This window comes from Populus nigra, chromosome 5 (assembly GCF_951802175.1).
Source record: "Populus nigra chromosome 5, ddPopNigr1.1, whole genome shotgun sequence".
NCBI lineage: Eukaryota > Viridiplantae > Streptophyta > Magnoliopsida > Malpighiales > Salicaceae > Populus > Populus nigra.
Window position 1 is genome coordinate 23,742,627 of NC_084856.1, and position 27,085 is coordinate 23,769,711.

The window sequence follows — 27,085 nt, forward strand, 5'->3', positions numbered from 1 at the left end:
TAGTTTTTTTTATTCAAATCATATATTTCTTTTTTTTTTCCCTTAGAGTTTATTGTAAATACATAAAAACATTCCCATACAAAAACAAATTTAGTTATATATATATATATATATATATATATATATATAAAATTAATATTATCGCTCTTTATCTCTCTTTTTTCTACACAATTTAACATAAATGAAGTCCATTAAATACATTTAGCGGATGTCTCTTAGTGATAGCCTTTAGATTTTCCCTTTATATTATAATTTTTTTTAAAAAAAAATAATAATAACAAGAAGAGGAAGAGAGCTGGATTGAAACGAAGTCTGGTTTGTCAAGGCACCGGCCATTGTTTGACCACGTGAAAGCCATTGACTTATGGTGATAATTTCCTCCAACCTCGTCTTATTATTGACAGTCAATAATGAAAAAAAATCAGAGGGTTTTTAGGTTGCCGCGTAGAGGACGAACAGCGGCGGCGATGGAGGCTGAAAAGGTGCATGCATGGCGACAGGCATCGATATAAATATTGTTATTATCCATGTGAAGCAGCCGTCCTTCCCAATTCTTGTTTTTATTTTTCAAGGCTGATGATGTTCTCTACTAGTTTTCTTTTTACATGTTTAAATTTTTTTTCTTGATGAGAAGATTATTCACATCAGAATTAAATGATTCATAAAAAATAAATTTATGTATCGTTTTATTTTAAATTTAAACTTAAATTTAGAGTGAAAAAAAATTATCTTTTAACTATCTTAATCTTTTTCTTCAGTAGTTTTTTTCTAAAACATGTTGATGAAGCTTTTTGATAATGTTGTTTAGCTTTTTTTATTAAAAGTGATTTTTAAATTATTTTTTATTTTAAAAATATTAAATTAATATTGTTTTAGGTGTTTTCCATAATTTTAAATATATAAACGACTTTAAAATATTTTTAATTAAAAGATATTTTTTAAAAAAAATACCCTTTACAGATCACACACGTAACCCTGCATAGCAGCCCCACACGTGGCAGCTGGCTAGGTCAGTCTGCCATCAATATTGATTCTACGTTATAGTAACTTAGAAGATAAGCTTAATTTAAACTTTCGCGTGTTTTTAGTTGGTGGAATCTCATTTCAACAATCCCCAATTAAATTCACTTCCTTTTACTTTTAATGCTTTTTTTATATATATTTTTTTGTAAATTTGCTAATCCAGTTAGCTGTATATTGTATTATACATACATATATATATATATATATATATATATATTGTGATATAATATTGTGTCATTTATCATTTTAAAAATGAATAATTTTGCTTAGAATCCGATTGAAAAGGGTTTTTAAAGGATCAATTTACGGTATCATCATGCATCATTTCTTTTTATTTCTTGAAATAATCATTAATCAATTGACCTCTATTTAACCTCATCATTAAGAAGCATGACCATAAATATTTAATGGTGCGCATCCTATCGAGTATTTTGGTCTAACATGTACTCTAATGCTTGAGCCTCAAGGTCCTATGGACCAACCAAAGTTTTATTTTCCCTTTGTTTTTTCTTGTCCCCAGGTCAGGTGAAGTGGCTAATCTTTTTCACTTAATTATTATCTTATTTTAATAATTTGAATACATGTGAACAAAACTATTTTTTTTTACCTTTTATCAAAAAAATTTGAATACATGAAAAGTAAAATGTGTATATTTATTTTAATTTGTGTTATTAAAAAGGTTATAAAGATTTACAATTACACATGGGCTTGAAACCGAATTAGTGTTTAGAAAGGTATTTCTCCCCTTGAACCCACCCACAGAAATGGGCTTGCTGTATGTGTAAATCATCTCACTTTTGTTCTTTTCGTGGTGGGACCCTTTTTATCAATGGGACAGCTGTTTGTGATAATAAGATGGGGTGTGTGTGAGCAGGTAATTAAAGAAATTTGTCCTTTGATATTACAGGTAAGCTTGTCAGTCTACAGGACCCACATCGATCGAGCATTTTCCTCACCCGGCAAATGACCCTCCCTCTGCCACTGCAGTCTCATATCAAACCAGGCAGCATTTTCGGCACCTTATTTAAATACTATTACATGGTGAAGGGTCAAGGAAAACATTTACTTATACCCATTAAAAAAACCCTTTTTAATGGGAGGTTCCAGATTAAAAATATAAAATAAATTCTTAAAACATTTTAAAATGAGTTTTTGTTCTTTAAAAACAGAAATGAAAAGCATATTATATTATAAATAAAACTAAAAACACGGGATGGATTAAGTTCATATATTATTTTAATCATTTGTTATCAAACTTGTTTAGTGGCTCAATTAGTTAAAGCATGTCGCTGGCTTGTAAAGGTCGCGAGCTCACTAATATTTCATGTTATGTGAGAAAACATCATGTTTGTCAAAAACTTTTAAAAAGAAATAAATCCCTAGGCACATGGCCTGCCTTCGGCCGAGGCGTGAGCTGTTCTATAACAGGCCCTACGGTTTTTTCAAATCGGTATTTTTTTTTAATTAAATCTAGATATTGAGTTTTTTTAAAAAAAACACCCGTGTTGATTAGATTACTCAATTCCTGATATTTTTTTCTAGTTTCTCATTTAATTTTTCTAATTATTTCTTTTATTTTATATATTATCATGATTTTAAATAAATATCTTTTAAAAATTAATGTTATTATAAAATTAAACAAAAATAATTTATAAAAACACCAAACATAAAAAACTATTAAAGTTCATATATAAGATAAGTAATTAGATTAATCCAATCTTATATCATTTTAATGTTAATAAAATTATTGTTATATTTTTATCCATTATCTAAATAGTTTTTAAATTTATTAAATTAAATAATTCATTTTATTTTAAATAATTCATTTTAAAAACAAATTCAAGTTGAAAACTCAAGTGGAACAAGAAAAACTCAGATGAATAAGAAACAAGTTTAGGGTTGATACTATCCAAACTATCTATATATTCTTAATAATTTTTAAGATTTTAAAAAAATAATTTAATCCAAAGCCCAGTAATTTCTATTTGTTGCTGCTTATTTTAATACCGCAGGTGACAGCTACGTTTATGGTGTTTTTTTTTTTTTTTCGGCTAGCTGTGATATTTTTAAAAATCTTTTTTTATTGATGCTACATACTAGAAAACATTTTATTTTAGAAAAACACCCAAAATAATGCTAATCAAATCAGTTAAAATGAACTTTCAATCTAATTAAGGAGCTGAATTAGGGACCCGTGTATATATATTAAATAAAGTAATGAGTTAAAATGAATTTTAAATCTAGTTAAGGGCTTGAAATAGGGACCCATGTATATATATTAAAATAAAGTAACACATATTTAAAGGCAAGGCAGGTACTCATATCACCGGAGACCCCATGCATTAAACTTTCATCATGCATGCTTTTAACAGCATATATAAAAGTAAGTGCATGTTGCGTTACTCATTTCTCAACTTGAACATCTATGTTAACAATAATAATAATAATACCCCATGAGTCTTGAGTACTGGCTCGTAGTGGAACAAATTAATTAAGCAAGAACGGTGGCTAGCTACCACAATTTCTGATGCATGCTTCCATGTATATACATCATGCACATGTAGCTATCACATGAATAGATCATATCTTGTAGTGTGCTCCAATTATCAACACCTAGATATCTTTCTCAACACGTCATTTTTTTCAACAAATTAAATTTATTTTAAAAAAATTAACCGTCATAATATATAATATATATCCTTTATTTTCGCAAATACTTTACAACCCTTTACAGGAACAAGGAGAAAGAAACAGCTTTTGGGGCTGCGGTGCAGGTGCAGGTGCTCGCAGCAGGGATATTTAGATGGTGAGATTAAGGATCTTCACTTGGTGATGGCGTAGACAGCATAAATAATTCCAGGGATGTAGCCTAAGATGATAAGAACGGTGGCTAGCTACCACAATTTCTGATGCATGCTTCCATGTATATACATCATGCACATGTAGCTATCACATGAATAGATCATATCTTGTAGTGTGCTCCAATTATCAACACCTAGATATCTTTCTCAACACGTCATTTTTTTCAACAAATTAAATTTATTTTAAAAAAATTAACCGTCATAATATATAATATATATCCTTTATTTTCGCAAATACTTTACAACCCTTTACAGGAACAAGGAGAAAGAAACAGCTTTTGGGGCTGCGGTGCAGGTGCAGGTGCTCGCAGCAGGGATATTTAGATGGTGAGATTAAGGATCTTCACTTGGTGATGGCGTAGACAGCATAAATAATTCCAGGGATGTAGCCTAAGATGGTGAGGAGCAAACAGATCCAAAACTCCACCTGAACGATCGAACCATGCATACATAATAATCACACGATCATCAGTGCTGTTTAATTAATTATAAGTGAGATTAAGTAACAGTGCGGTGTCTAAATTAATGAATGAATGTATGCAAAAGGACGGACGTACCCCGCAGCCAAACCTGAGGAAGACACCAAGAGGAGGCAAGATGATGGCTATCAAGATGTCTATGCATTTAACTGCCCCTGCCATGATCTTCTTATTAATTCTCTACTAAAGTAGTCTCCTGAAAAATAATGTATTGCTTTTCTTCTCTGTGAGATGAATTAAGTCGAAGATTGAGGCTGGTTAGTTATATATAGCCCCAGAGCCACCCCACTGCCTGGCGCCACCAACGTGTACACGTGTCCCACACGTATGTTCTAGGTTCGGTTTGTCTTGGCTTTCGACTTGTTTTTTTATCCCAAAACTATTAGGCTGAGAAGCTACGCTAAATATTGGTCACTTAATATAAAAATAAAGATCGGTGCACTTTTTTTTTTTTTTAATATAGATGCTCGGGGAAGTTTGTGCACACCTCGACTAATTTTACAGGCCTTGAAATTAACAACCATGTAAGCCTCAGTGACTATCATATAAGCAACTATATGGGCTCGAACCTGAAACCATAGAAAAAGCAAATTTTTTGGTCCTAAGTTTTTACCACTAAATCACTATTTAAATGGTAAAACGTCACAAAAATTTATAAAATAACAATAGAATTATCCACGGAATAACTTATTTCACCATTAATGCCTGATTATAACAGTGATAATATATTTTTATCGTTTAGTTTCAACATAATTATGTACTAATAGAAAATATCTTATTAGAATTATTGATGAAATATTATTACAATAAAATAATTAAAATATATATTACATCATTTATATAATTACACATCATCATTTTCCAACTAATTTACCAATAATATATTTTATCTTAAAAATTTTGTTACTAATTTTAAGAGTATTATTGTCAACACGTTATGAAAGTTGATAAATCAATACTAATGTGTTTTTGTATGAGAATTTTTGTATTTTTAAAGTATTTTTTTTTAAAATTAATTTTTTTATTTTAAATTTATATTTTTTTATTTTTAAATAATTTTAATATGTTAATTAAAAATAATTTTTAAAAAATAATAATTAAAACACCCTACACCACTTTATTAAACGACAAAAAGGAAAGGAAGGGGTAGATGCGACGGTTTTGCGTTGCAAGAATCATATTCATATTTGATATTTATGGACAGCTAGATAGCTTGTCTCACGATACTCTAACGTGGCACATCCATGTTGCTTTGCCATGCTATTTTTGCCTTCTTCTGCCACCAGCTGGCTGGCTGGATCGGGCCACTAGCACTCAACTCCTCCACTGCATGTCGGTAGTTTTTTTTTGTTTTGTTTTTTTCTTGGTAAAGAATAAAGAGTATCCCTGCGTCGATATTAGAAGCTTCTTCAATGGAATAACTATATGGAGTGTATATATATATCGAAAATATTTTTTATTAGTTGATTTTAAGTTTTAAAAGAGATGATGTAAATAATCATTTCAATCTAATAATTTAAGTTTTTAAGTAAAGTTACAAGATATAATTTATATTATTTTTTAATATGCCTAAGTGAAAGTCATTTGAACTTGAAACTTGTATATGTTCAAGTTATCTTATATTTAATTTTTATTAAATAAATAAAAATTATGAGATTCGAACTCGTGAACATGTTTATATAAGATCCTAGAATATAATTTATAATATTCTAAAAAAGATATTGACTCGAGATGTTCAAATTTCTTTACATGAAAAGTCCTTCCTTAATATTTATTTTTAAAGCCATTAAATAGAAGAATTATTTTGTTTACTTTTTCTCTTTAAACTTCTCCTCTCTTCTCATTCTATGTAAAATACAAAATGAATTTTAAATATTTTATTTTAGTTATTTTAATGTACGAAACAAGAAAAAAATTATTTATTTTTAATTAATTTAATAAGAATTAATGAGCTATGTAAAAAAACTTTAATACCATTAAAAATTTGTATTAATCTTTCAAGCGGAGAGGAAAAATCAAAATTGCACCGATACAATGAATGGTACAAATAGTTCAAAGTGAAAAATGTTAAAACTAATTATAGTACCATCAATAGCTAGCAATCTTTGCGTAATAGACATGTTTTCAAGATAATCGAGCAAGGAAACCTTAGTTTTAATTTGATTTTAATTTATCAATAAAATGATCAAATCAATTACTTGATAGAAGAAGAAGAAGAAGAAGAGTTGGATTGAAACGAAGCCTGTTTTGACAAGACACAGGCCATTGAAAACCATTGACTTTTGGTGATGATTTCCTCCACCCTCACCATCTTATTGACAGCTAATAATGAAATAATATCAGAGGGTTGCTAGGTTGCCGCGGAGAGGAGGAACAACGGCGGCAACGTAGGCTGAAAAGGTGCATGGCCACGGGCATCGATATAAATATTGTCATCATCGATGCGAAGCGACCGTCCTTCTCAGACATGTTTTTCTTATTTTTATTTTTCATGGCTGATAATATTCTCTACTAGTTTTTTTTTTTTTACATGTTCAAATTAGATTAATTTTTTACTTGATAAAAAACAAATCATTAACATCAGGATTAAATGATTCATGAAAAAAATCAATTTAACTGTTTTTATTTCATTTCAACAATCCCGATTAAATCCACTTCTTTTTCCTTTTATTGTTTTATTTATTTATTTATAGTGATCTTGCTGTTTTGCGTTAACTGTACTACTTATATTAAGATATAATATCATATAATTTGTTATTTTTGAAAGCGAACAACTCTGCTTAAAATTCAATTAGAAAGAATCATGGAAAATAGTATATTTGGTTATTATATATGCGATTCACACAGTGGCTAAAACAAGGACTTATTTGGTTACAAATTCTTATATGCCAAAGCTAAAAGAAATAGAATTTGTCATGTAGAAACACGAGCAATCCAATCCAACTATTGGAATTAGATAATACACTTAAAATATATATATAAGAGACAATATAAAAACTATCATTATTTTCATATATATATATATATATAAAAGATCAAATACTTTATCAAACAGTTAGGATGTAATATCATACAACGATGAATTAGGAAAAAAATATCTATTAAGTGGTTTTAGTTTTGTGATTTGATTAAAAAAAAAAGTTTAATCTAAATTCTTAAAATTTCCATTTGTTTTCTCTTGATATCCTGGTTGTCGACTAGAAAACATTGAAATTGAAAAATGCATTGTTACTTCACCAAATCAAACTTTAAAATGAATAACTATAATTTCTGTAAAAATAAAGAATAAAAAAAAGAAAATGATTTAAGAGAATAAGAAACAACTTTAAGTGTAAAATATATTATTTATCCTAAAGACTGGAGTTATTTATAATGGCTTCCCTAACCTATAATATTTATATATTATTTTTTTTTACTGGCTAAGATGGATTAAATAAGATCTAATTTTAACCGGCTAAGATGGATTAAATAATTCAAATATTACAGATGTCGTGGTCTAACACCCCCTCCTGCCCACAACAATGGGTAAACCATTTTTGAGGGTCCATGTTTTAAGCAGATAATTAAAGTCAGACTTGAATGAACATAAAGATCCATAAGGATGTGCTCTGCGATATTACCGATAAGATTTTCACATCCAAACGACCTCGTCGAGCATTTTCCCAGCACCAGCACCCACCGACACTGCAGCAACAGCTCTGCGGGCTCATTTCTTTTATCAAAGCAGGCAGCATTTTCGGCATGTGCTCTGTGCTGCCCTACGACTCTTCCGTTTCCTGATATGTTCAATTTTCCTTAAATGGGTTTTAGTTGGGAAAAAAAAATTCAAATCGAGCTATTGTTTTTTGAGTTTTTTGAACAAATGTTAATAAGAAGATGTCAACATTATCTGGAGAACAATAAAAAAAATTAGTGAAATAAAACAAACATGTTTAAGGGCAGATGAGATTGATGATACGCTGAGAAAGTTGGAGGACTTGGCGAAGAAAAACTGTTGTGTAGCTGAAACTAGGAGCAGAGCATGTGGGATCACTGAGAAACTCGCCCTTGCATTTTAGCTTCTAGCACACCTCCTGCTGGGGCACCAATTCGTATAAAGAAGAATCTGAACTTGTGGAGATGGCCACACAGTTATGAAGTTTGCTCCAGAGATTCATGACAAGTTACTGTGCAATGGTTTGTGTTCCTGCATAGATTATTGGTGACCGATTGTTTTACAATATGTTGGAAATTCAGTCTCAAAAGGAATATAATCTAGCTTCTGAAATATACCAATAATACAGCTGCTCAACACTTCTCTTCACATGGAGAAGTTTAATCCGAGTTAAAACATGTCAAGCAAACCTCTCTTTGGAGGCCTCTCTTATAACATCATCCGAGTAGTTGAAATCATCCCCCCTGCACATACTTATTTGCTTTGCTTTCCCTTGGCTGGGATGTTCTGATTTAATTAGAAAATTTAAAACCATGGCTGCCTTAATTTTGATGCTGTAATAAAGGACGGCGTTCAGGGTGCTGTGTCAGTCAACGAATATGCTTATATTCGAGTCACAGCTTGTCAGTGAAGACCTTCTATGCCCGGGGTCTGCTCAACTGGGAACTCAAGAATCAAGATTAGATTTGCAGTAACCACTGGGATTATCGTATGAACAGGAAATCACTTTGAAGGTATTTGTTCTTATTTATAGCTTAGTTTACTATACTTGCTTGTATTATTTACAATTGCATAGATATTCACTTGCAAAGAAACTACATAAAGAGTACCGTTCAGATAGTAGATGAGGGCTTCAAGAAAAGGTAGGACTATTCACTAGCAGATGAGATAGACTACATCCAGAATCCTGCACACAAGATCCATCTATATATTCTTAGACACAATAGACAGATAGACCCGCGGGCGCGGGCGCGGGTATACATGCAGGAAAAGTATACAAACCAGATAACCAGGCCATGAGAAGCAGAGTGATGAGGAGAGGGAGGAATGATCGGAAACCTATGGGATGGGTGGAGTAGGGAAAATAACAAGTAATATCTCAAAAACCAAAGTTATCTTCCCCGCTCACCCACCCGATAACCTTCCGAAAATCCTACTCCCTCTCCATTTCCTCCCATATGTGTTAACTTACAAGCGGCTACCGAAGCAGCTATGAACACTTATCCTGGCCTTCCATCCCTTTATATTGTGTTGCCAATTTCCAACCCTAGCTACTTTAGTTGTTCACCGCCAGATCAAGGGCATCTCTTCGGGGAAACAATGATCTTGGCCGTTCATTTCAACCTTTTAGTCAATGAACATGGAATGCTTTGGCAGTTCCTTTTCACCTTTCCCACATGGATACTGTCGGTCGCTTTAGTGAAAGCCCCTTAGGGTTTTTCCCTCTATGGGCTTATTTTTGTGACATGTTTGGGCTTATTCATATTTCATGTATGTTGATTGAGGATTCTGGCAGTGGCAAGGCCCATTATCTTACAAATTAGAGCATGGCCTCAAAATCCGGATTCACAGAGTCTTCCCCATCAGGGATTGTTTTGAGTCCAGTGACTATTAACCAGCAAACATTTTTTCTTTTGGCAAAATGTCGTAGTAAGGTGATGACAACCAATGATTTTCAAAGTTACGGTAGAGACAGAGGCTGACAGGATTAGGAACTGAAGATGATGAGGATATGAGTTCTGATTGTTTTTTAATATAGATTAAGATTTTCTTCATTATATATTCTTCAGCGATCATAGCTCTGGTTAAGCTATACTAGAGGCTATAAATAGCCCAGATATATTGAAGTTTCAACAAGAATAAACAATAAGAAAAATATCAAACACCTTTTAGGAATTTTTCTAACCTATCTTTCCCTTCTTGAATTTTCATCATAAGGTCAGTGCACTATATATCTAAGCAAATAGATGTACCTCAGAAGGAAGGAATTGCATTTTTGGCAAGCTTTTGCAAGCAATATCATGCTGTGTTAACAACATTTAGTTACAAAAAAAAATTATCCTAATAAGCATGTTCTCCTCAAAAATGACATGCTAGATATAATTGAGGATGACGTTAATTAAGCTTGATGACATAGAGTGATTAATGTTGTAGATCATGATAAGATGTTCAGAAAACAGGAAAGCAAGATCCAAGACGGAAATTATTGACTGATTCCCACTCCTACCTATATATAGATGGAAAATCATGTTGTAGTACTATGCATTTGTATGCTTGATCTTACACTAAAAAAATATTGGTATTATGAAAAAATGTTGAATAAACTTCTGATCAGGTCGATGGCTTTATATGTTCAACAAAGTTTCATGTATGAATGAGTTCGTATCTTGGTTGACCGAGTAAAAAATTGATAGCTAGCCAAATTGAAAGAAATATGTATAGATATATATATTTCATGTATGAATGAGTTCCATCATCATGAGTCTCTTTCAGGAGAAATTAAGTTCCTTGTGCAATCCTTATAATTTCACATAATTCAAAAATAACAACTGGGTCTGAATGTGATGAATCTGGAAGAACACATTTAAGGTGATAACATGAAAGGTAAATCATTGACAAATAAATTAGCTGTCCATACAGGACCATGTTGTTTGAGGACCATGTATCGTTGTGAATCATGGGTGGACGGAGACATGTAAGGATAAGAACGCGTGTGGAGCATACAGAGAGAGAGAGAGAGCTAATTGTATTTTGTATAGAATAGAATAAGTTTGTGATTGATTTGGGGCTGTTTTGACTTGTTTCTGACCTTCATGCAACGGCATCATGTGATCAACTTGCACGAACATATCCTTAATCATCATCTACATCATCATCATCTACATCATCAAACTTGTCTCATCCGTTCAGCTTTTCCTTTATAATCTCGTACAGTTGTGTGCGTGCATCTCTTAGCTAGGACTTGGACAATTGATTAGATTAGCTAAGCAGGTGTCATCCTCTAACTTAATCTGCACGTCCATGATTCGCCACATGGAAATTGAAGAAAGAGCATTTGTAGGGGCAAACCTGCCGAGAGCCATCGTTTTTTGACAACTCTTTTCTAGTCCAATAGGCTTGTAAATCTCTTTATCCTTTTCGTTGCTGATCAAATAAAATTCCTTATGACGTATTAAGTTCCGCATGCTTCTAGCTGTTTATGAACTTGTGCTAGCTAAGCACTCAACAGTATCTGATCTGTTAATATTTGAGTCCATCAGTGCACTGCCTCATTATTCTTAGCTTCAGAATTAAACACTATGGGCATGGCTATTTTAATTCAGCAATAACATGGGCCCTCTCCCCCAACATGCTTGAACAAGTACAAATATATGCTTGCTAGGTGTTAATCATGGTGTATAATTACCGTGTATGTGTGTCTGCATATACAGTTTTTGTACATGTATATATAAATGATGGACACACACGCTTAAGCACAGTGAAACATAGGAGCTTAATATTATATATGATTTATTCAAAGAATAGCAGGATGATTGTTAGTTTTATCAATCTAAGACTAAATATGTATATGTATATATATGTAGCATTTGGGAATTTGCTTCTACCAGCGGAACTACGTGACTAGAAATTAAAGAGAGAATATGATGTAGTAACAAGTAGCTGGTTGTTTTTGTTTATAGCACCCGGAACTCTGCTTCTTCTGCTAGTAGCTCCACATGCATATATAGAGATGAAGTCACTCAAAAACTTTTGATTTTCCATGGCTGCGCCTGTTAGTGTGACTGAACTTGATCACGAGTACACAAACTTTCCTCCAAAATAAGTTTCTTGTTTAGTCAGCAAGTGTAGAAGAAATATAACGTGTGAAAAAAATGCAGGAAAAGAAATGTATAGAGAAAAGGAATCTATAGACTAGGCTTAAAATGACATGGATAGCTTTGACTTTTATAACTAGAATGTGAAAGTATATTCTCAAGTGTAGCTTTCAATGGCTAGAAGGAGCTTTGCATGATAAACTATCGATATAGATTTTGCACGGTGATTGAGAGTGTTTATACACCTAGAACTTGGAATTATTTCACAGAAAAAGGAGACTTCTCATTGATGAAGAAATTGATGTGTTATGCTATAGTTGTTGTGTCATGTACGTATGTTATTCATGGAATGTTAGTGATGTACAGTGTTATTGATATAAAAAATAATAAGATAAATTAATGGACGTATAGAAAAAATTATGCGCAAGAAATGTGTGCACGTGGCTATTAGAAACCTGAAAAAATACATTGAAGGGTGTGCCGGGATAAGATTAGATAAACCTAGTTGGTTTGGATGTCGTGCTGAAAATTCCAACCATTTGGGTTAGGATTCCAGCTATTTGAGCGATTTCCAAATATCTGTAAACCCAAACAGCTGGATTTTTTTATGTTATCACACGGTAAAAGTAATTAAGAAAATAATAGTTTATAGTAATAAAAATACATGTGCAATGTGCATGTTAGATATGGGAGGAGAGTGGTCCTGCCAGGAGGAGCTATTAGGGCATTGAGAGAGCTTGATTCGTCTAAATTAAGGTCCAATTTATTTATTAGGGCTCCAAAGCCGAGAAAACTATTAAATTTGTGTTGGACCCCTCTTAGTCTTAGCGTCAGCATTCTAGAAAGGGTCACTTGTATTTTTTTTTACATTATCGTTTACTGTCCTCACATTCCTGCAACAGTAATAGGCACAGCATTCCCTCTATTATATAATTCTTGAGTGCCCATTATCTTGGGGATGTCCTTTACACTGATATTCGTTTAAGTTGTTTTGTTTATTGTTTTTCCTTGAGAAAATGCTTCCACTATATATCATTTGCTTAGGTTTCATCACATACCATGACATGAGAATTTGGAATATTAATAAAGTATACTTGGAATTGGAGTCATCACAGCTGAGCTATGTATGATTCAGAATGCGGATGCAGTGCGCCGGGGAGAAATGTGCAGTGACGGCTGCGTAGTTTTTTCCATTACTGGGATTGCAGCAGCAGCAGCAGCAGGACCTAGAAAATAGCATTTCGAAGGACATGGCCTCTTTATTCTGCCTACCCAGACCAGGCATAAAAGATTATTCAGGTGTACTGGCTGTCAATTACCACATTAATGCTAGCAAATCCGGGGGGTACAAAACATTGCTGATTGGGATACCTGACTAGAGCTCATAGAACCCACAACTCAGTGGATGGAATCATTCAACGGAGAAGAGAGCAGGTGCATGGTGGGTGATGGTTCCAGGAAAGCAACGTGCCAATGGCGCCAATGGCAATGGACGGACGACACACATGAACCAAAGAGTGAGTCACGTGAAATTAATGCAAACACGTGAAATTCACACCATCACCCTGTTGAATTCTTCTTCAGAAGGGTCAATTCCAGTGAACAAAATCCAAAGGTGTGTAAAATCAAGTCGCATCCACCTCGTAATTTCTCCATCCATCATCATGTTACCCTGTGCAGTGCACCAAAACAGGGGATATATAGAGAAAGATGCCCTGGCAGCTAGCCGCAACCCGGGGGTCCACTGAAACACTGCCGAGTCCCCTACTGGCTCGGCTCTACAAGGGTCCAAGTGGACAAATATCATTTCACTTCTTGGGAACATATAGCACATGAGATGAACAGCTAGGTTCTTTCCATCTTCATGTATCTGTATCTGTATCTATCCAAACCCTTTAACTTTTGTTCATGGAATACGATGGATGGAACCAAATCTTTCTTTCCTCACCGTTAAAGACACGTAAGCATCCCCTCGCTAATGATCCCTGCTCAAGCAAATCTACTTTCATTAGAGCTTCCCCTGCCAACTACTCTAGTTAGAGAGAGACTGTTGCGTGTGTGCGATATATGTTTTTTTTAAATAATTCTTGTTTTTAAATACATTAAAATAATATAATTTTTTATTAAAAATTATTTTTAATATCAGTATATAAAAAAATAATATAATAATATAAAATAAAATAAATTTTAATAAAAAACATAGTTTGAACCCCATTCACAAACACCACATTGATATAATAATTCTTAACTATGGTTTTTTTTTCCTTGACTTTCAGAATTTAAATCTAAAAGTTAGTGTTGTTCTAAAACAATTTATTTATCATTAACAATTTAAATAAAAGGAATTATTTAACGAATAAGATGGATGTGAAAAGTGCAAGCTTAAAATCATTTAGATACAAGACTTGGTATAATTAAACAAATATATAATCAATGTATTAAATTAATATTCTTTGCTTGATAAGTTATCCCACTTCAACCCTACAGCATTTTATATATATATTTTAGTTTAATGGGTCCAACATGTTTATCTAAATCCAATTTAATATATTAAACTAGAGATCTTGATGTCCCCTGACTCTAAGCTTGCTTGCTTGTTATACAGTAAGATGTAAATTAACTTACTCTAGTCAAATCCCACTCTTGGCCTCATGCGTGAGAGATATTCATGTTATGACCTCGTGGAAATTAAGGGCAAAAATGATATAAAAAAATGCATAGATTTTGTTCACTGAGAACTAATCATGAAATCACCAGAGATCACAATTGAGATGTTCACCTTTAGACTCTCTTTTTTCCCCCCCTTGGGCCAATTTTCTCATGATTAGATTTCATATCAGTGGCTTGTGATCACAGTACTCTTTCAAGTAAAACCAAATGCCATTATTTCTTACATATATATTATCCTGCAGTATATATATATATATATATATATATATATATATATATATATAAGAAATCTAAAGAATATAAATGTTGGTATTCAAATTCATGGAATAGGGACACTGTCCCTCAAATTCTAGCAAGATGAACCTTGCCCTCTTAAACTCATAACCTTTCCTTCCTTCCTTCCTTTTTTGTGTGATGTGACTGATTTTACCTTTCCTATTATTCATCAGTTTATAATGAATCACTCACTCCCAATCTAACAGATTTATGAAAATATTCAAGCTTCAAAAGGGGAAGCACCCCCTTGAAGAAAATATATAAAAGTTTTTGTTTTTTTGTACTGTGATGCATAATATTTTTTGTATTTTTTGAATTAAAAATTTATTAAAATAATATTCTTTAAAAATTTTAATATTAATATACTAAAATTATAAAAAAATATTTTAATCTAATACTCTTTTAAATAAAAATTAGTTTTGAAATAGATTGGCATGCAAAAACAAATAAACCGATGGTTGCTTCTTCTTCTTTCAACGAGGAACTACTGGAATTCTCAATCATTTTTTATGTACACAATCTAAACTTGAAAACCTGGAGCATACCGTTCTCTATATTTTCCATATTATGCAAACAAACCTTCATTTTATTATGGATTCAAGATTCATGCTTGAAGAAATGAGAGTGGTGGGAGTGTTATAGCAGAGTTAAATTGCCTCTGTGGGACCCTACAGCACTCACTGAAGAAATGGCCCCACATCACCAAACAAAGAACAAGGAAAAAAGAAGAAGAAGATAACAAGGAAAAGACCGTATTGAATTCTAACACTAGCTAAAAGTAAAAGAAGATCCAAAAAATGGAGGGGTTAAAGTTAAAAGAAACGTAAAGTTGGTTGTTTTTTATCTGTGTCTTGGTCCCCTGCAATCTCTGCAAGCCTTTCGCCGTCTTCTACGTCCACTTGGCCTCTCTGTCTCTTGAGATTTTGAGTTCTCTTTCTTGGAGCTCAAACTTTTAAAGATACAAACTTTTGGTAGCTTCTATTAAGCTTAAGAGTATGATTTGCTCAGCTAAGTTCTCTCATTTTTAATGCATTTGGATTAGTGTAACTTTTGACTAGTTCGAGGAGCTCAGATTTTCTCAAAATTCTCTTCCTTTTTATCGGTTTATTGGTTGATTGCCAGGCAAGAAGTGTTTCGAGTTCTTCTTCAAGTTTCTAGCATATCACTCCCTTTTGGGGTTTTTAGTTTTGATTTGTACTGATAAAGTTAATTAGTTTCCAAAATCTGATCTGGGTTTTTGTTGGCTTCAAGTTTAATGATTAAAGAAGCGGAAAAGATCATTTCTTTAATTTAAAAAAAATGCTTAAAGTAGCTTGATTTGGAGGGTTTTTGAATCTTTGAGAGAGCCATTAAAGAATATGTTTTTTGACTGCTACTTTAAGTAAAACTATGTGTTGATTTATAGTTTATTTATATATCTCACTTCCAGGTGATAAGGACATCAGTATAAATGAAAGAAAGATAATATTCTGTCCTGTAAAATAAGAAGCACTCTTCTCTTTTATTTCTTTTGCGAGTTAGATACAAACTGGGATTGTATTGTACTTGTGGGGTTATTGTCAAGCTTTTCATGTCTTGAAACTTTGTTGGCTCCATATACATATGTTTTTGGGTTCTTTGAACTTGTGATAGAGTTCAAGAGTGGTTTACAAAAGGTGCCAGTAATGGCTAAGCAATTGAACTAGAGAGGATTTCTTACTAGGAGGAAGTGTTGCTAACCAACACCTTCACCATGCCTTTGTCTGAGCTATTATATCGAATGGCTAAAGGAAAGATTGATTCTTCTCAAGAGAAGGATCCTAGTTGTTCAACTGATCTGTCTTTTGTGTAAGTTTCAATTTAATTTCCCTTTTTTTTATTGAGCTTCCTTTTATCTTGGATTAGTGAATCATTTCTCCATATTGATTTGTTTCTTTCTGGTTTCATTTCTTCTATTGTGTCTGTTGGTGTCCTACAAAGCAGACCTGAGAATGACTTTGGTGAGCTAATATGGGAAAATGGTCAGATTCAATCCAGTAGAGCTAGAAAGATACAACCTTGTAGCACCTTACCATGTCAAAACCCCAAGTTTCGATATAAAGACATAGGAAATGGCACCGATATTAGAACAGGAAAGTTTGGGATGATGGAGTCTACACTGAATGAACTCCCGATGTCAGTTCCCGCTGTTGAAATGGGGGTGAATCAAGATGATGACATGGTGCCTTGGTTGAATTATCCATTGGATGAATCTCCTCAACATGATTATTGTTCTGAATTTTTGCCCGAGTTATCTGGTGTTACTGTAAATGGACACTCCTCCCCGAGTAATTTTCCGTCGTTTGGTAAAAAAAGTTTTAGCCAGTCAGTTAGGGACTCCCGTACTGTTTCTGTACATAATGGTTTGAGTTTAGAGCAAGAAGATGTGGCGAAGGATTCTTCAGCAGGGGATACTGAAGCTAATAGGCCTAGAACTAGTGCTAGCCAGTTATATCTATCATCTTCTGAGCATTGCCAAACATCATTTCCATATTTTAGATCCAGAGTTTCAGCTAAAAATGGTGATAGTACAAGCAATGCTGCCCACCATGTCGTTTCAGTGGATTCTATTCGAGCTCCAACATCAGGAGGTGGTTTTCCCAGCATAAAGATGCAGAAGCAAGTTCCAGCACAATCCACAACCAACTCCAGTTTGATGAATTTCTCTCATTTTGCAAGACCTGCTGCTCTTGCGAAAGCTAATCTTCAGAACTTTGGCATGAGAGCTGGTACAGGGATTTCAAACATGGAAAGAACGCAAAATAGAGATAAGGGCTCAATTGCAAGTAGTAGCAATCCGGCTGAATGCACTCCCATTAATTCATGTAGTGGTTTGCTAAAGGAAACGAACTCCCATTGTCTTCCTGTTCTGATGCCACCCAAGGTTGACGCTAAACCATCAGAGGCTAAGCCTGCAGAAGGATTTGTTCCTGCTGAGCTACCTGAGGCTACAATTCCAGAAGGTGACTCAACAAATGATAGAAACTGTCGTCAAAACTTTTGTGAAAGTGCAATTAAAGGAGTAGCAGATGTTGAGAAGACTAAAGAGCCCGTGGTTGCTTCTTCTTCTGTTGGCTCGGACAATAGTGTGGAGAGAGCTTCGGATGATCCAACTGAGAATCTGAAGAGAAAACATCGAGATACTGAGGAGTCTGAAGGTCCTAGTGAAGTGAGTTTCATTCATAGGTTTCACATTTTTACAATGTTTCTTTTGTTCCTATACTCTCTGTCTTTCTTCCATGTACTAAGGAAATAAGCAATGCGCAGGATGTAGAAGAAGAATCTGTAGGTGCAAAAAAACAAGCTCCTGCTCGAGCAGGTAATGGCTCCAAGAGAAACCGGGCTGCAGAAGTTCATAATTTATCTGAAAGGGTGAGCAACAACATTCCAATATCTCATCTGAAGAGATGTGCTTGTTCATTTGATGTTATCCTTGGTAGTTATGAATTATAGTATATTGATCGGTTCTCATCTGGACTTCAACAAACAGAGGCGAAGGGATAGGATCAACGAAAAGATGCGGGCCCTACAAGAACTCATACCAAACTGTAACAAGGTTGGATATCTGTATTTATGTTACTCAGTGAATTTCTCCATAATCTTTTGAAAATGAGGTTTTCTATAAAATCACAATGGCTTGGGAGTATCAAACCTGCACCAAACCTTGGCCTAATTGAAGTTTAATTAATTATTTGAGTTTATTCATGTTTATTGAAGTTTAAACTATTCCAAGTTCTTGACCATTATGTTAATCGAATCATCCCTCAGTTTTCTTAGGTTAAAGTTATTGCTGATCTCCAGGAAATTTGAAGGAATTTGAGAAAAGCCAAGTAATTTTAGTGTAGATGATTTCATATGCATCTTTGCTTCCATTTTCTTTGACATTTTTGCATTATAAGGTGGATAAAGCTTCAATGCTTGATGAGGCCATTGAGTATTTAAAGACGCTTCAGCTTCAAGTACAGGTAAATTCTGCTGATTCCTCTCGAAGTTCATTCAAGACACTTGATGAATTGGAAAATCAAATAGCTGTTTGGGATCATTCACCACCTTTATGCAGATCATGTCAATGGGAGCTGGATTGTATATGCCATCAATGATGTTACCCCCTGGAATGCCTCACATGCATGCAGCTCATATGGGGCAGTTCTTACCCATGGGTGTGGGAATGGGAATGCGTATGGGAATGGGAATGGGTTTTGGGATGAGTATGCCAGACGTGAATGGTGGATCTTCTGGTTGCCCTATGTATCAAGTGCCTCCTATGCATGGACCGCATTTCTCTGGCCAGCCAATGTCTGGGCCAAGTGCTTTGCATAGGATGGGAGGATCGAATCTTCAGATGTTTGGCCTTTCAGGTCAAGGATTTCCAATGTCATTTCCCTGTGCACCCTTAGTGCCAATGTCTGGAGGGCCTCCTCTGAAAACAAACATGGAACCAAATGCTTGTGGTGTGGTAGGTGCTATGGATAATTTGGATTCTGCTACGGCCTGTAGTTCACATGAAGCAATTCAGAAAATCAACTCGCAAGTGATGCAGAATAATGTTGTCAATAGCTCAATGAATCAGACCTCTAGTCAGGTTTGTTGATTCTTAACTAAGTGGCATATTCTATGAGAATGAAAAGCTCAAATTGAATGTGGCTAAATGGGTTTTCATTTCACGATGATGATTGATGTCTGTTGTTCTTGGTAATCACCATCTTCACGGCTCCTCTCCACTCCCAATAGAAGGAATTTAGTAGCTTTAGGCGCATTCTAATCCCATCTCAATGTTGCATGATGGAAAATTGCAAGTATGGCCTTCATATAAGCACACGACTATTAAATTTTGATCTATCTATTTATGTCTTTAAAGCTGTCCATCATCCTGTAAAAGTGAAAACTAAATCAGTGTCATTTATGTTTTCCTCATAAAGGATATTTTCATGGAGAACATTTTTTTTATAATTTATCAAACTGTATTGTTCGTTATCCAATTTCTGTTCAAAGATCGTGGGCATGTTTCGATTGGAGCATAGAATCTAGATCCAATTATAGATGTTATTTGGGGTGTCATTTTCATAACCTCCTAGCAGCCAAGAAGTCGTAAAAAAGTACAAAGTTGACTTTGATAGTTGGGGTAACCTCACAGAAAACTATGTTCTCTACTTCAACTGAGTTACCTTGTGCCATTACTGAACCCAAATCTAAAATTAGCTACATTGTTCATGATGCCAGTGCCAGGCAACAAATGAATGCTTTGAACAACCTGCTTTGGTGCAAAATAATGCTCAAGACTCAGGAGTTGCTGACAACAGAGCATTGAAGTCGGCTGGTGGAAATGACAATGTACCAAGTAGTGAGGCTGGTGAGCATATGCAATAACTGTTGGATGTGCCAAACGTTGATGTTAGATCTACTTGATATGGTTTGTAGAGGTAAAAGTTTTTTTTATCTACTTCAACGTGCTGCAGGTTGTGACTGATTGGTAGTTCTGATGCTTTGCCATGGGAGAGGTGAACCACTTTTGCTTCATGTCAACATCTAAACTTTCCTTGTATGCAGTAAATCTGTGGGATTTTGGGTACATGACTATGCAGAAAGGTTCCAGAGTTTAATGAAGTCAAGTTTTTACGATAATCGTCAGAGTCCTAATTTCAGGGAAGTAGAATTACAAATTGCACAGATTTTTTGTACGTTGAGGAGACTCGAAGGTTTTTTCTAGCATCTGTACATTCATTTGCACAACCTGAGAAAACAATGCACTGTCTAGGAGTGAACCAAATGCACTGTCTAGGAGTGAACCAACCAGACATGTATTCGAGTGTTTTCTGTAGTAGGTCTCTCAATACAAGTTCTTTGAATTAATGAAAAAAACACTTATTTTCCAATACCGTAGTTATACAACCTCTCAAGCATGTTAACCATCTACCATATTTCCAGAATCTCTACATCATAGTGGACTCATGAAGCTTCTTACAAATCTAACTTCAATATCTGCTATTCTGCTATTCGTTGTGACTGTTGTTTCAATGTCTGCTTCAGTACCAGGTGAGGCACGTGCCACCATACATGGAAAGAGTGAAGTCTCATTAGCTCTTCCGCGAGGTTCAACCAATTCTATGTTCTTCTCTACTCAAAATCCTGAAAAGCCTATATAAATGTAGACATACAATCGTTGGTATTCTTCTAGCTAGCTGGAGGTTCCTACACCCTTCATAAAATGTTACTGTGCAACTAGTTGACAGATATAAAGAACACAAAAGAATCCAATCTCATACACAAATCAACATTATCGATGTGTAATAACGAGTACATAATTTTTTCTGCTACTGATCAAATCAAACCCAACAACACACCAACCACCATCACACTATCAATACATACAACCGGGTGATCAGAAAGGGGGGAAAAGAAGAAACGCCTTTATGCACACCTATATACCTCGCAATGAAAGAATCCAAATCTTTATAAGTATATGCAAACTTTGTCATTCTGATGCATTTAATTATTGACTTTAACATCCCCCTTGGTATCAGAGGAGACAGTTTTTGGAGTTGGTGATTTCCCGATAATAGCTTTCTTTGCCTTCACAAGTGATTGCTTTACCTTTGTTAAAATGTTGTTTGAATGCTTTTGAGTAGGCTTTGCTGGAACTTCTCTTGGCAGATCCTGTGATACTTTTATGTCGTCAGAATCCTTGGTGGTGGAAGGCTCTAAATTCTGTGTATCAGATTTCGCTATCTCATCAACCTTTTCCTGCTCGGAGTTTTCTTTGTTGTTTTTTGCACTTTCTTCTTCTTTTGCTTCTAACCCAGAATCTTGGGATTCTTTGACTGTTTCACTGCCAATTGTGGTGGCTTCATCCAGCTTTCCCTCTATTTTCTGATCTTTTTCGGTTTCCTCTCCTGCTGGTATCGCCTCTTTCTTGTCTTCTACAGCAGGCACAACATTTTCAACTGTCTTCTCTCCCTCAAATGATTTTTCAGTAACTTCGGCATTTGAAACCGCATCGCTGACATCTTCCACTTTGATGGGATGAGCTAGTTCCTCTTTTAGTGTTTCACTTGCTATATTCTCGCCCTCATCTTTGGTCGTCTGAGCTTCTTTCTCTTCTCCACCCTTTTCCGCTTCTACCACAACCTCTTTTACTGGCACTTCAACCGGATCAGTTCCTTCGGCCTCTTTTTTTTCATCTTCTGGACCAACCTTTCCTACAACTTCAGGAAGAGAAGATTTTCCTATATCCTCTTTGACATCAACTTCAGCCTCCTGAGTAATTCCAGCTACTTCCTCTGGCTTTTCATTAGTTGGCTTAATCTCAACCTGTTCACTAACTTCAGATCGTGCCTCAGTTTTCAACTCTACTTCATGTTTCTTTTGTTTTTCCGTATGTGTAGTGACTTCAGGTTGTTCTTCTGGTTTCACCTCAACCTCAGGACCCAATGATTCTGGTTTTTCAACTTGTTCAGTTACTTCAGGTTGTTCCACCAATTTCACCTCAACCTGAGGAACCGCTGATTCTGGTTTTTCCACTTGTTCAATTACTTCAGATTGCTTTTCTTGTTTAACCTCAACTTCAGGAACTGCTGATTCTGGTTTATCAACTTCAGGCACTGCTACTGAATCATTGATATCTTTTACTGCAACTGCTTCTGATTCTTTAATAGGATGAACTTCCGATGAATCCTGTGTTTTCTCAATAGCTTCAACAGATTTCTCCCCTGTTTTTTCTACTTGTTCAGTGACTTCAGACTCCATTTTCACTTCCCTGGGTTCAGGAGCTACTGCTTCTACTTTATCAGCTTCTTTAGACAATTCTTGTGAGCCATCAATATCTTTTACAAGAACTGCTTCTGATTCTTTGGTAGGAAGAACTTCCAGCTCCTGTGTTTTGGCGATTACTTCAACTGATTTCTCTTCTGGTTCAACTTTTTTAATGACTTCGGATTGTTCCTCCAATTTCACCTCCATTTCAGGAATTACTAATTCTGATTCTGGTTTATCATTTTCTTTGAACACTGGTTCTGAATCTTCCGCATCTTTTACTACTAATGCTTCTGATTTGATAGGAATAACTTCCAAAGGCTCCTCTGGTTTCTCAATCACTTCTGTTTTTGGCTTTTCAACTTGTTTACCAACTTCAGATTTCTCCTGTAGTTTCACTTCAACTTCTGGAATTACTAATTCCTGTTTGTCGACTTCTTTTAATACCCCTGAATCTTCGGTGTTTTTTGCCACAATTGGTTCAGATTCTTTAATAATAAGAACTTCTGATGGCTCATGTGGTTTCTCAATGGCTTCTTCTAATGATACGGGAACATCAACTGTCTTGGGTTCTTCATATGGCAATTCCTCCAAGGATGACGATAATGGTTGCTCTTCTGCTTCTTTGGGAACAAACTCTATAGCTGGAGCAACTGATTCACCATCAACAACACTGGTCACCGGAGCTAGAACACTGGATGTATGTGAGTCAGGAATGGAATCTTTTTCCAACTCTTTTTCATCATCGACTGGAACATCAACAATTGAAGCATCATCAATCATCTTAACCTCAACTGTTGGAGGCTCTGCCTCATCTTCGGCTTCTCCTTCTGATTTAGCTAACGGGGTTGATTGACTTGCTAGTTCATTAGGTTTGAGGTCTTCTTCTTCTTCAGTTTTCTTGGCTACAGAAACAATTTCAGGTTCCACAGGCTTTACTTCTTCGGTCACTTTCTCCATTGGCTGCAAGAAATGAACAAAGAGAATTAAACAGGGAACACCCTTTGACATTTTAAAAGCAAAACAAGTGGAAACTATTGTGCAGGTGCATAAATAAAAGAAGAGGAGAACAGCAATCAAATATGAAGCACTGCAAGTATCATATTTCTGTTATGAAACTTGCTGCAATAATGATGAATATTGCACAAGATAGAAAACAAAAAAACACATAGATAGATTTAACATGGTTCGGCAATATATCTATATCCACAGGGACAGAGAGCTTTATTTTACTATGTGTCAAATTAGAGTCATATAACATGTATTTATAGGAAACCCTAGCCATACAAGATGTATTAATAATTTACAATCTTGCTCTGCTCCACTTCACTCCAGCATCATTCTATAAGCCACATACTACAACAATTTCTAATCTCCCCATCTGGATATTGATATTGTAACTTGAAATTCTTAAAGAGTATGGATATCTCGTACCCCTCGCAAACCGGAAGAAAAAATAATGCCTAGTTGATTAACAAGAGAATCTTTATGGCAGAATCAGAACCAAGTGACAGCTGATATAACTGCAGAAGGACGCCACCATGTTTGATAATTCATATCCCACAAAAAAAAGCTTAGGCAATAAAGGTGGCAAGACTAACTTTCATTATGGATTTGGTATTTTCTTGAAATGAAATACCTTATTCCTAGCGTACCAATTTCACAGTGACAGTATCTTTCAACAGATTTGAGAAAGCGAAATGTATCAGAAAATGGTGTATGTTCCAACTTGACTTCGTATGTGCTTAGACTGATGATTAGTGGAGATACAAAAGAAAGGTGTCATTTATTTTTCCAGATAATTATGAAAGGGACACATCCAAAAAAAATATATATATATATATAAAAAAAATCTTTCTCCTGTCAACAGCAGACACTTCTCAGAGCTTCTGATACAGTGAATAGAGTGAGAGACAAGCATCAAGACCTAACCTTATCCGATCATTCATGGATGATATCCGAAAGAAACTACAAGTTCTATGATTTCCATACAGTCAGATAAACAAATCTATGATCATTAAAACATTCATGCAAGACCAGGAGTAACAAAACCCTATATGGATCTTACTGAAACATCCGAGATCATATATATAATTATGATCAGTTAGAAAAGTAAAATTATTGGAAAGAATTAAAGAATCCCAAGAAGTATATATGAATGATCAGCTAAGCAAAAGTATATCATACTTTGATCAGAACTGAAAAGAGAAAAGATAGTCAGGATGATGATCTAAATACCTCGTGATCAGAAGGAGTTTGATGTGATGGAGCAGTCTCGGTAGCCATGGGGATTGGTAGAGGCAGAGAATAGAGATCCTTTCAGAATTAAGTTGATGATAGTTAAGAGATTATGTGTAGTAAATAAAAAAGGAAAGGAAAGACAGTGGCTGGTAGCAACTGATCAAAAAAATAAAATAAAATAGTGTAACAGCAACAACAGAAGCAGCAAAACAGTAGTGTGTGACAGACTGTATATCACATGATCAATCCAAAATGGATGATTAGGATTCCATTAAATTTTATATCTTGAAAGCAAAAGGAAACAAAAAAGAATGGGTTTGATTGGATAATTAAAGTGAGAGAGCAATAGGCAATGGCATTTTCCCTTAGGGTAGCAGACAAAGTTCCAGAGGGACCAGAACCTTTCCTCCCCAGGAAAATGCTTTTCATTTTTGCTAGCTGTTAACTGTCTAAAGTCTTAAAGAATAAGATAGATGGTGATATGCCTTCCTTTGGGCCTGAACTCTGGTTATTTGGACTGAACATTCAAAATGTAAAGTATGCGAAAAGTCCATACGAAGAATTACAGGTCCAGCTTTTGACTAATCCAGTATCAAGCTGTGTGCTGTGTTGAATGGTTGGTTAGGGTTGCTGAGCACTTGAGTAATGTGGAGGAAAGTGAGCATGAAATTGGCCCAAACATTAACATGGATCTGATGATATTGGCGGTACCTTAGATTCTGTGTTGTTTTGTTTTTGGTGGAACTGATTAGACAAGGCTAATCAACACCTGTTATTCATGCTCCAATTAAACATTCACAACACACATCCCACATCAAGCGAAACAGCCCTAGAATGAAAAGTAATGATGCTAATTTGGCAAGAAAGTTGACCATAATTTCCCACTACAAAGCTAAAAGCAAACACCTAATTATGATTATATGGGACAATCTCAACCAGACAAGGCTTTTTTATATATATAATTTCCATAGGAATAAAGGCCTTGAGGCCTTTTGATAATTGATGATGTTGCCTTCTAATTAAAGTCAATTTCCACTATAATCTTGCTGGCCCTTCGTCCCAGCTTTAACTTGAAAATCAAATTCTATCACTGTCACTGATCTTTTCCTTACATAGTATGCTTAATTACATGCTGTCAATGCCATTTGAACACCACTGCTTTGCTCAATAATGATGGCTAATGAGATCTTAAGCTTCCATTTATGGTAAGCAACCTCATGATAGCAGCCTTCGTGTTTCTCTAATCATCATTTGTTGCTGTGATAAGACTAAAGCTGATCAAGTTTAGTTGCTAAGTTAAATGCCAAACTTATTAGATATCCATGTGCTTGTGTTTCCAACTAAATGTTAATGGGCCAATCAAGAATAATACTCGATAATAATGATAATTTATTAAGGTCATCTCAAAAGGACCCCCCCCCCCTCCCTCTCTCTTTCAATCCTCTTAGCTTTCAACATGTTTAGGCAAATCAATGCGTGATGCTTCCAGCAGATTTTTTTATTATTATTTTTATCTGATGGTAATATTTTGAATACCAATCTCTTGTCAAAAGGCACTGCATGCTCCAAAGCACTAGTTTGGTTGCTTCATTAGGTTAAGAAGGTGCGAGATGGGAGAATTTTACAGCAATCAAGTAAAGATAAGCATTACTCTCAGGTACTACAGAAGTTTTGCTACTCCTTCAGCAACGGTAGCCTCTATCAATAACTTGAAAGCATGGAGGATAAAGAATTGCTGAATTAGGATAGACTGATGCATGGATCTCTATATATCCTTGGTTAATTCAGAAAGATGCTAGTGGAGTTGTTTTCAAAGATGATTATGTGATGCAACTATTTTTCTACTTTTGATATTGGAATTTTTTTCTTTTCAAGAATAGTTTTTAGTTAATGAAGATAATCATATTAGCAAGGACTCTGTGATGAGTGTGATTCCATTATTAGAGTAACAGTTGCTCTTTCTTGTCAATTAGCTGTCTGTCTCAGAATCTGCTTAGAAACAGATGACTTTAAGGATAA

At 34.8% G+C, this 27,085-nt stretch overlaps 3 protein-coding genes across 8 annotated transcripts; 1 reads left to right on the top strand and 2 right to left on the bottom strand.

The window, feature by feature from the left end:
* Window positions 1–3,704: 3,704 nt before the first annotated feature.
* On the bottom strand, window positions 3,705–9,605 carry LOC133694647 (hydrophobic protein LTI6B). 4 transcript variants are annotated; one of them, XR_009842321.1, is made up of 6 exons: window positions 9,300–9,605; window positions 9,128–9,204; window positions 8,636–8,956; window positions 8,322–8,549; window positions 4,442–8,139; window positions 3,705–4,311 (listed from the first exon to the last, which is right to left on the bottom strand). XR_009842321.1 is itself a non-coding variant. In XM_062116267.1 (2 exons), exons 1-2 carry the CDS (start codon window positions 4,523–4,525, stop codon window positions 4,228–4,230), a joined length of 168 nt encoding a protein of 55 aa, XP_061972251.1. In that variant the 5' UTR covers window positions 4,526–4,792; the 3' UTR covers window positions 3,705–4,227. The 4 variants fall into 4 exon arrangements, 1 of the variants encoding a protein (XP_061972251.1); XR_009842320.1 differs by having other exon boundaries at window positions 8,292–8,549; window positions 9,300–9,596; XR_009842319.1 differs by having other exon boundaries at window positions 4,442–8,549; window positions 9,300–9,597.
* Window positions 9,606–15,831: 6,226 nt separating this feature from the next.
* Window positions 15,832–20,949, top strand: LOC133694362 (transcription factor PIF3-like). 3 transcript variants are annotated; one of them, XM_062115861.1, is made up of 8 exons: window positions 15,833–16,885; window positions 17,018–18,245; window positions 18,344–18,448; window positions 18,567–18,632; window positions 18,976–19,041; window positions 19,137–19,658; window positions 20,297–20,426; window positions 20,533–20,949. In XM_062115861.1, exons 1-8 carry the CDS (start codon window positions 16,791–16,793, stop codon window positions 20,541–20,543), a joined length of 2,223 nt encoding a protein of 740 aa, XP_061971845.1. In that variant the 5' UTR covers window positions 15,833–16,790; the 3' UTR covers window positions 20,544–20,949. The 3 variants fall into 3 exon arrangements, with proteins under 3 accessions (XP_061971843.1, XP_061971845.1, XP_061971844.1); XM_062115859.1 differs by having other exon boundaries at window positions 15,832–16,885; window positions 20,297–20,949; XM_062115860.1 differs by having other exon boundaries at window positions 17,021–18,245; window positions 20,297–20,949.
* Window positions 20,950–21,313: 364 nt separating this feature from the next.
* Window positions 21,314–25,498, bottom strand: LOC133694361 (uncharacterized). Its single transcript, XM_062115858.1, has 2 exons — window positions 25,064–25,498; window positions 21,314–23,788 (listed from the first exon to the last, which is right to left on the bottom strand). Exons 1-2 carry the CDS (start codon window positions 25,109–25,111, stop codon window positions 21,563–21,565), a joined length of 2,274 nt encoding a protein of 757 aa, XP_061971842.1. The 5' UTR covers window positions 25,112–25,498; the 3' UTR covers window positions 21,314–21,562.
* Between the last annotated feature and the right edge of the window lie 1,587 nt (window positions 25,499–27,085).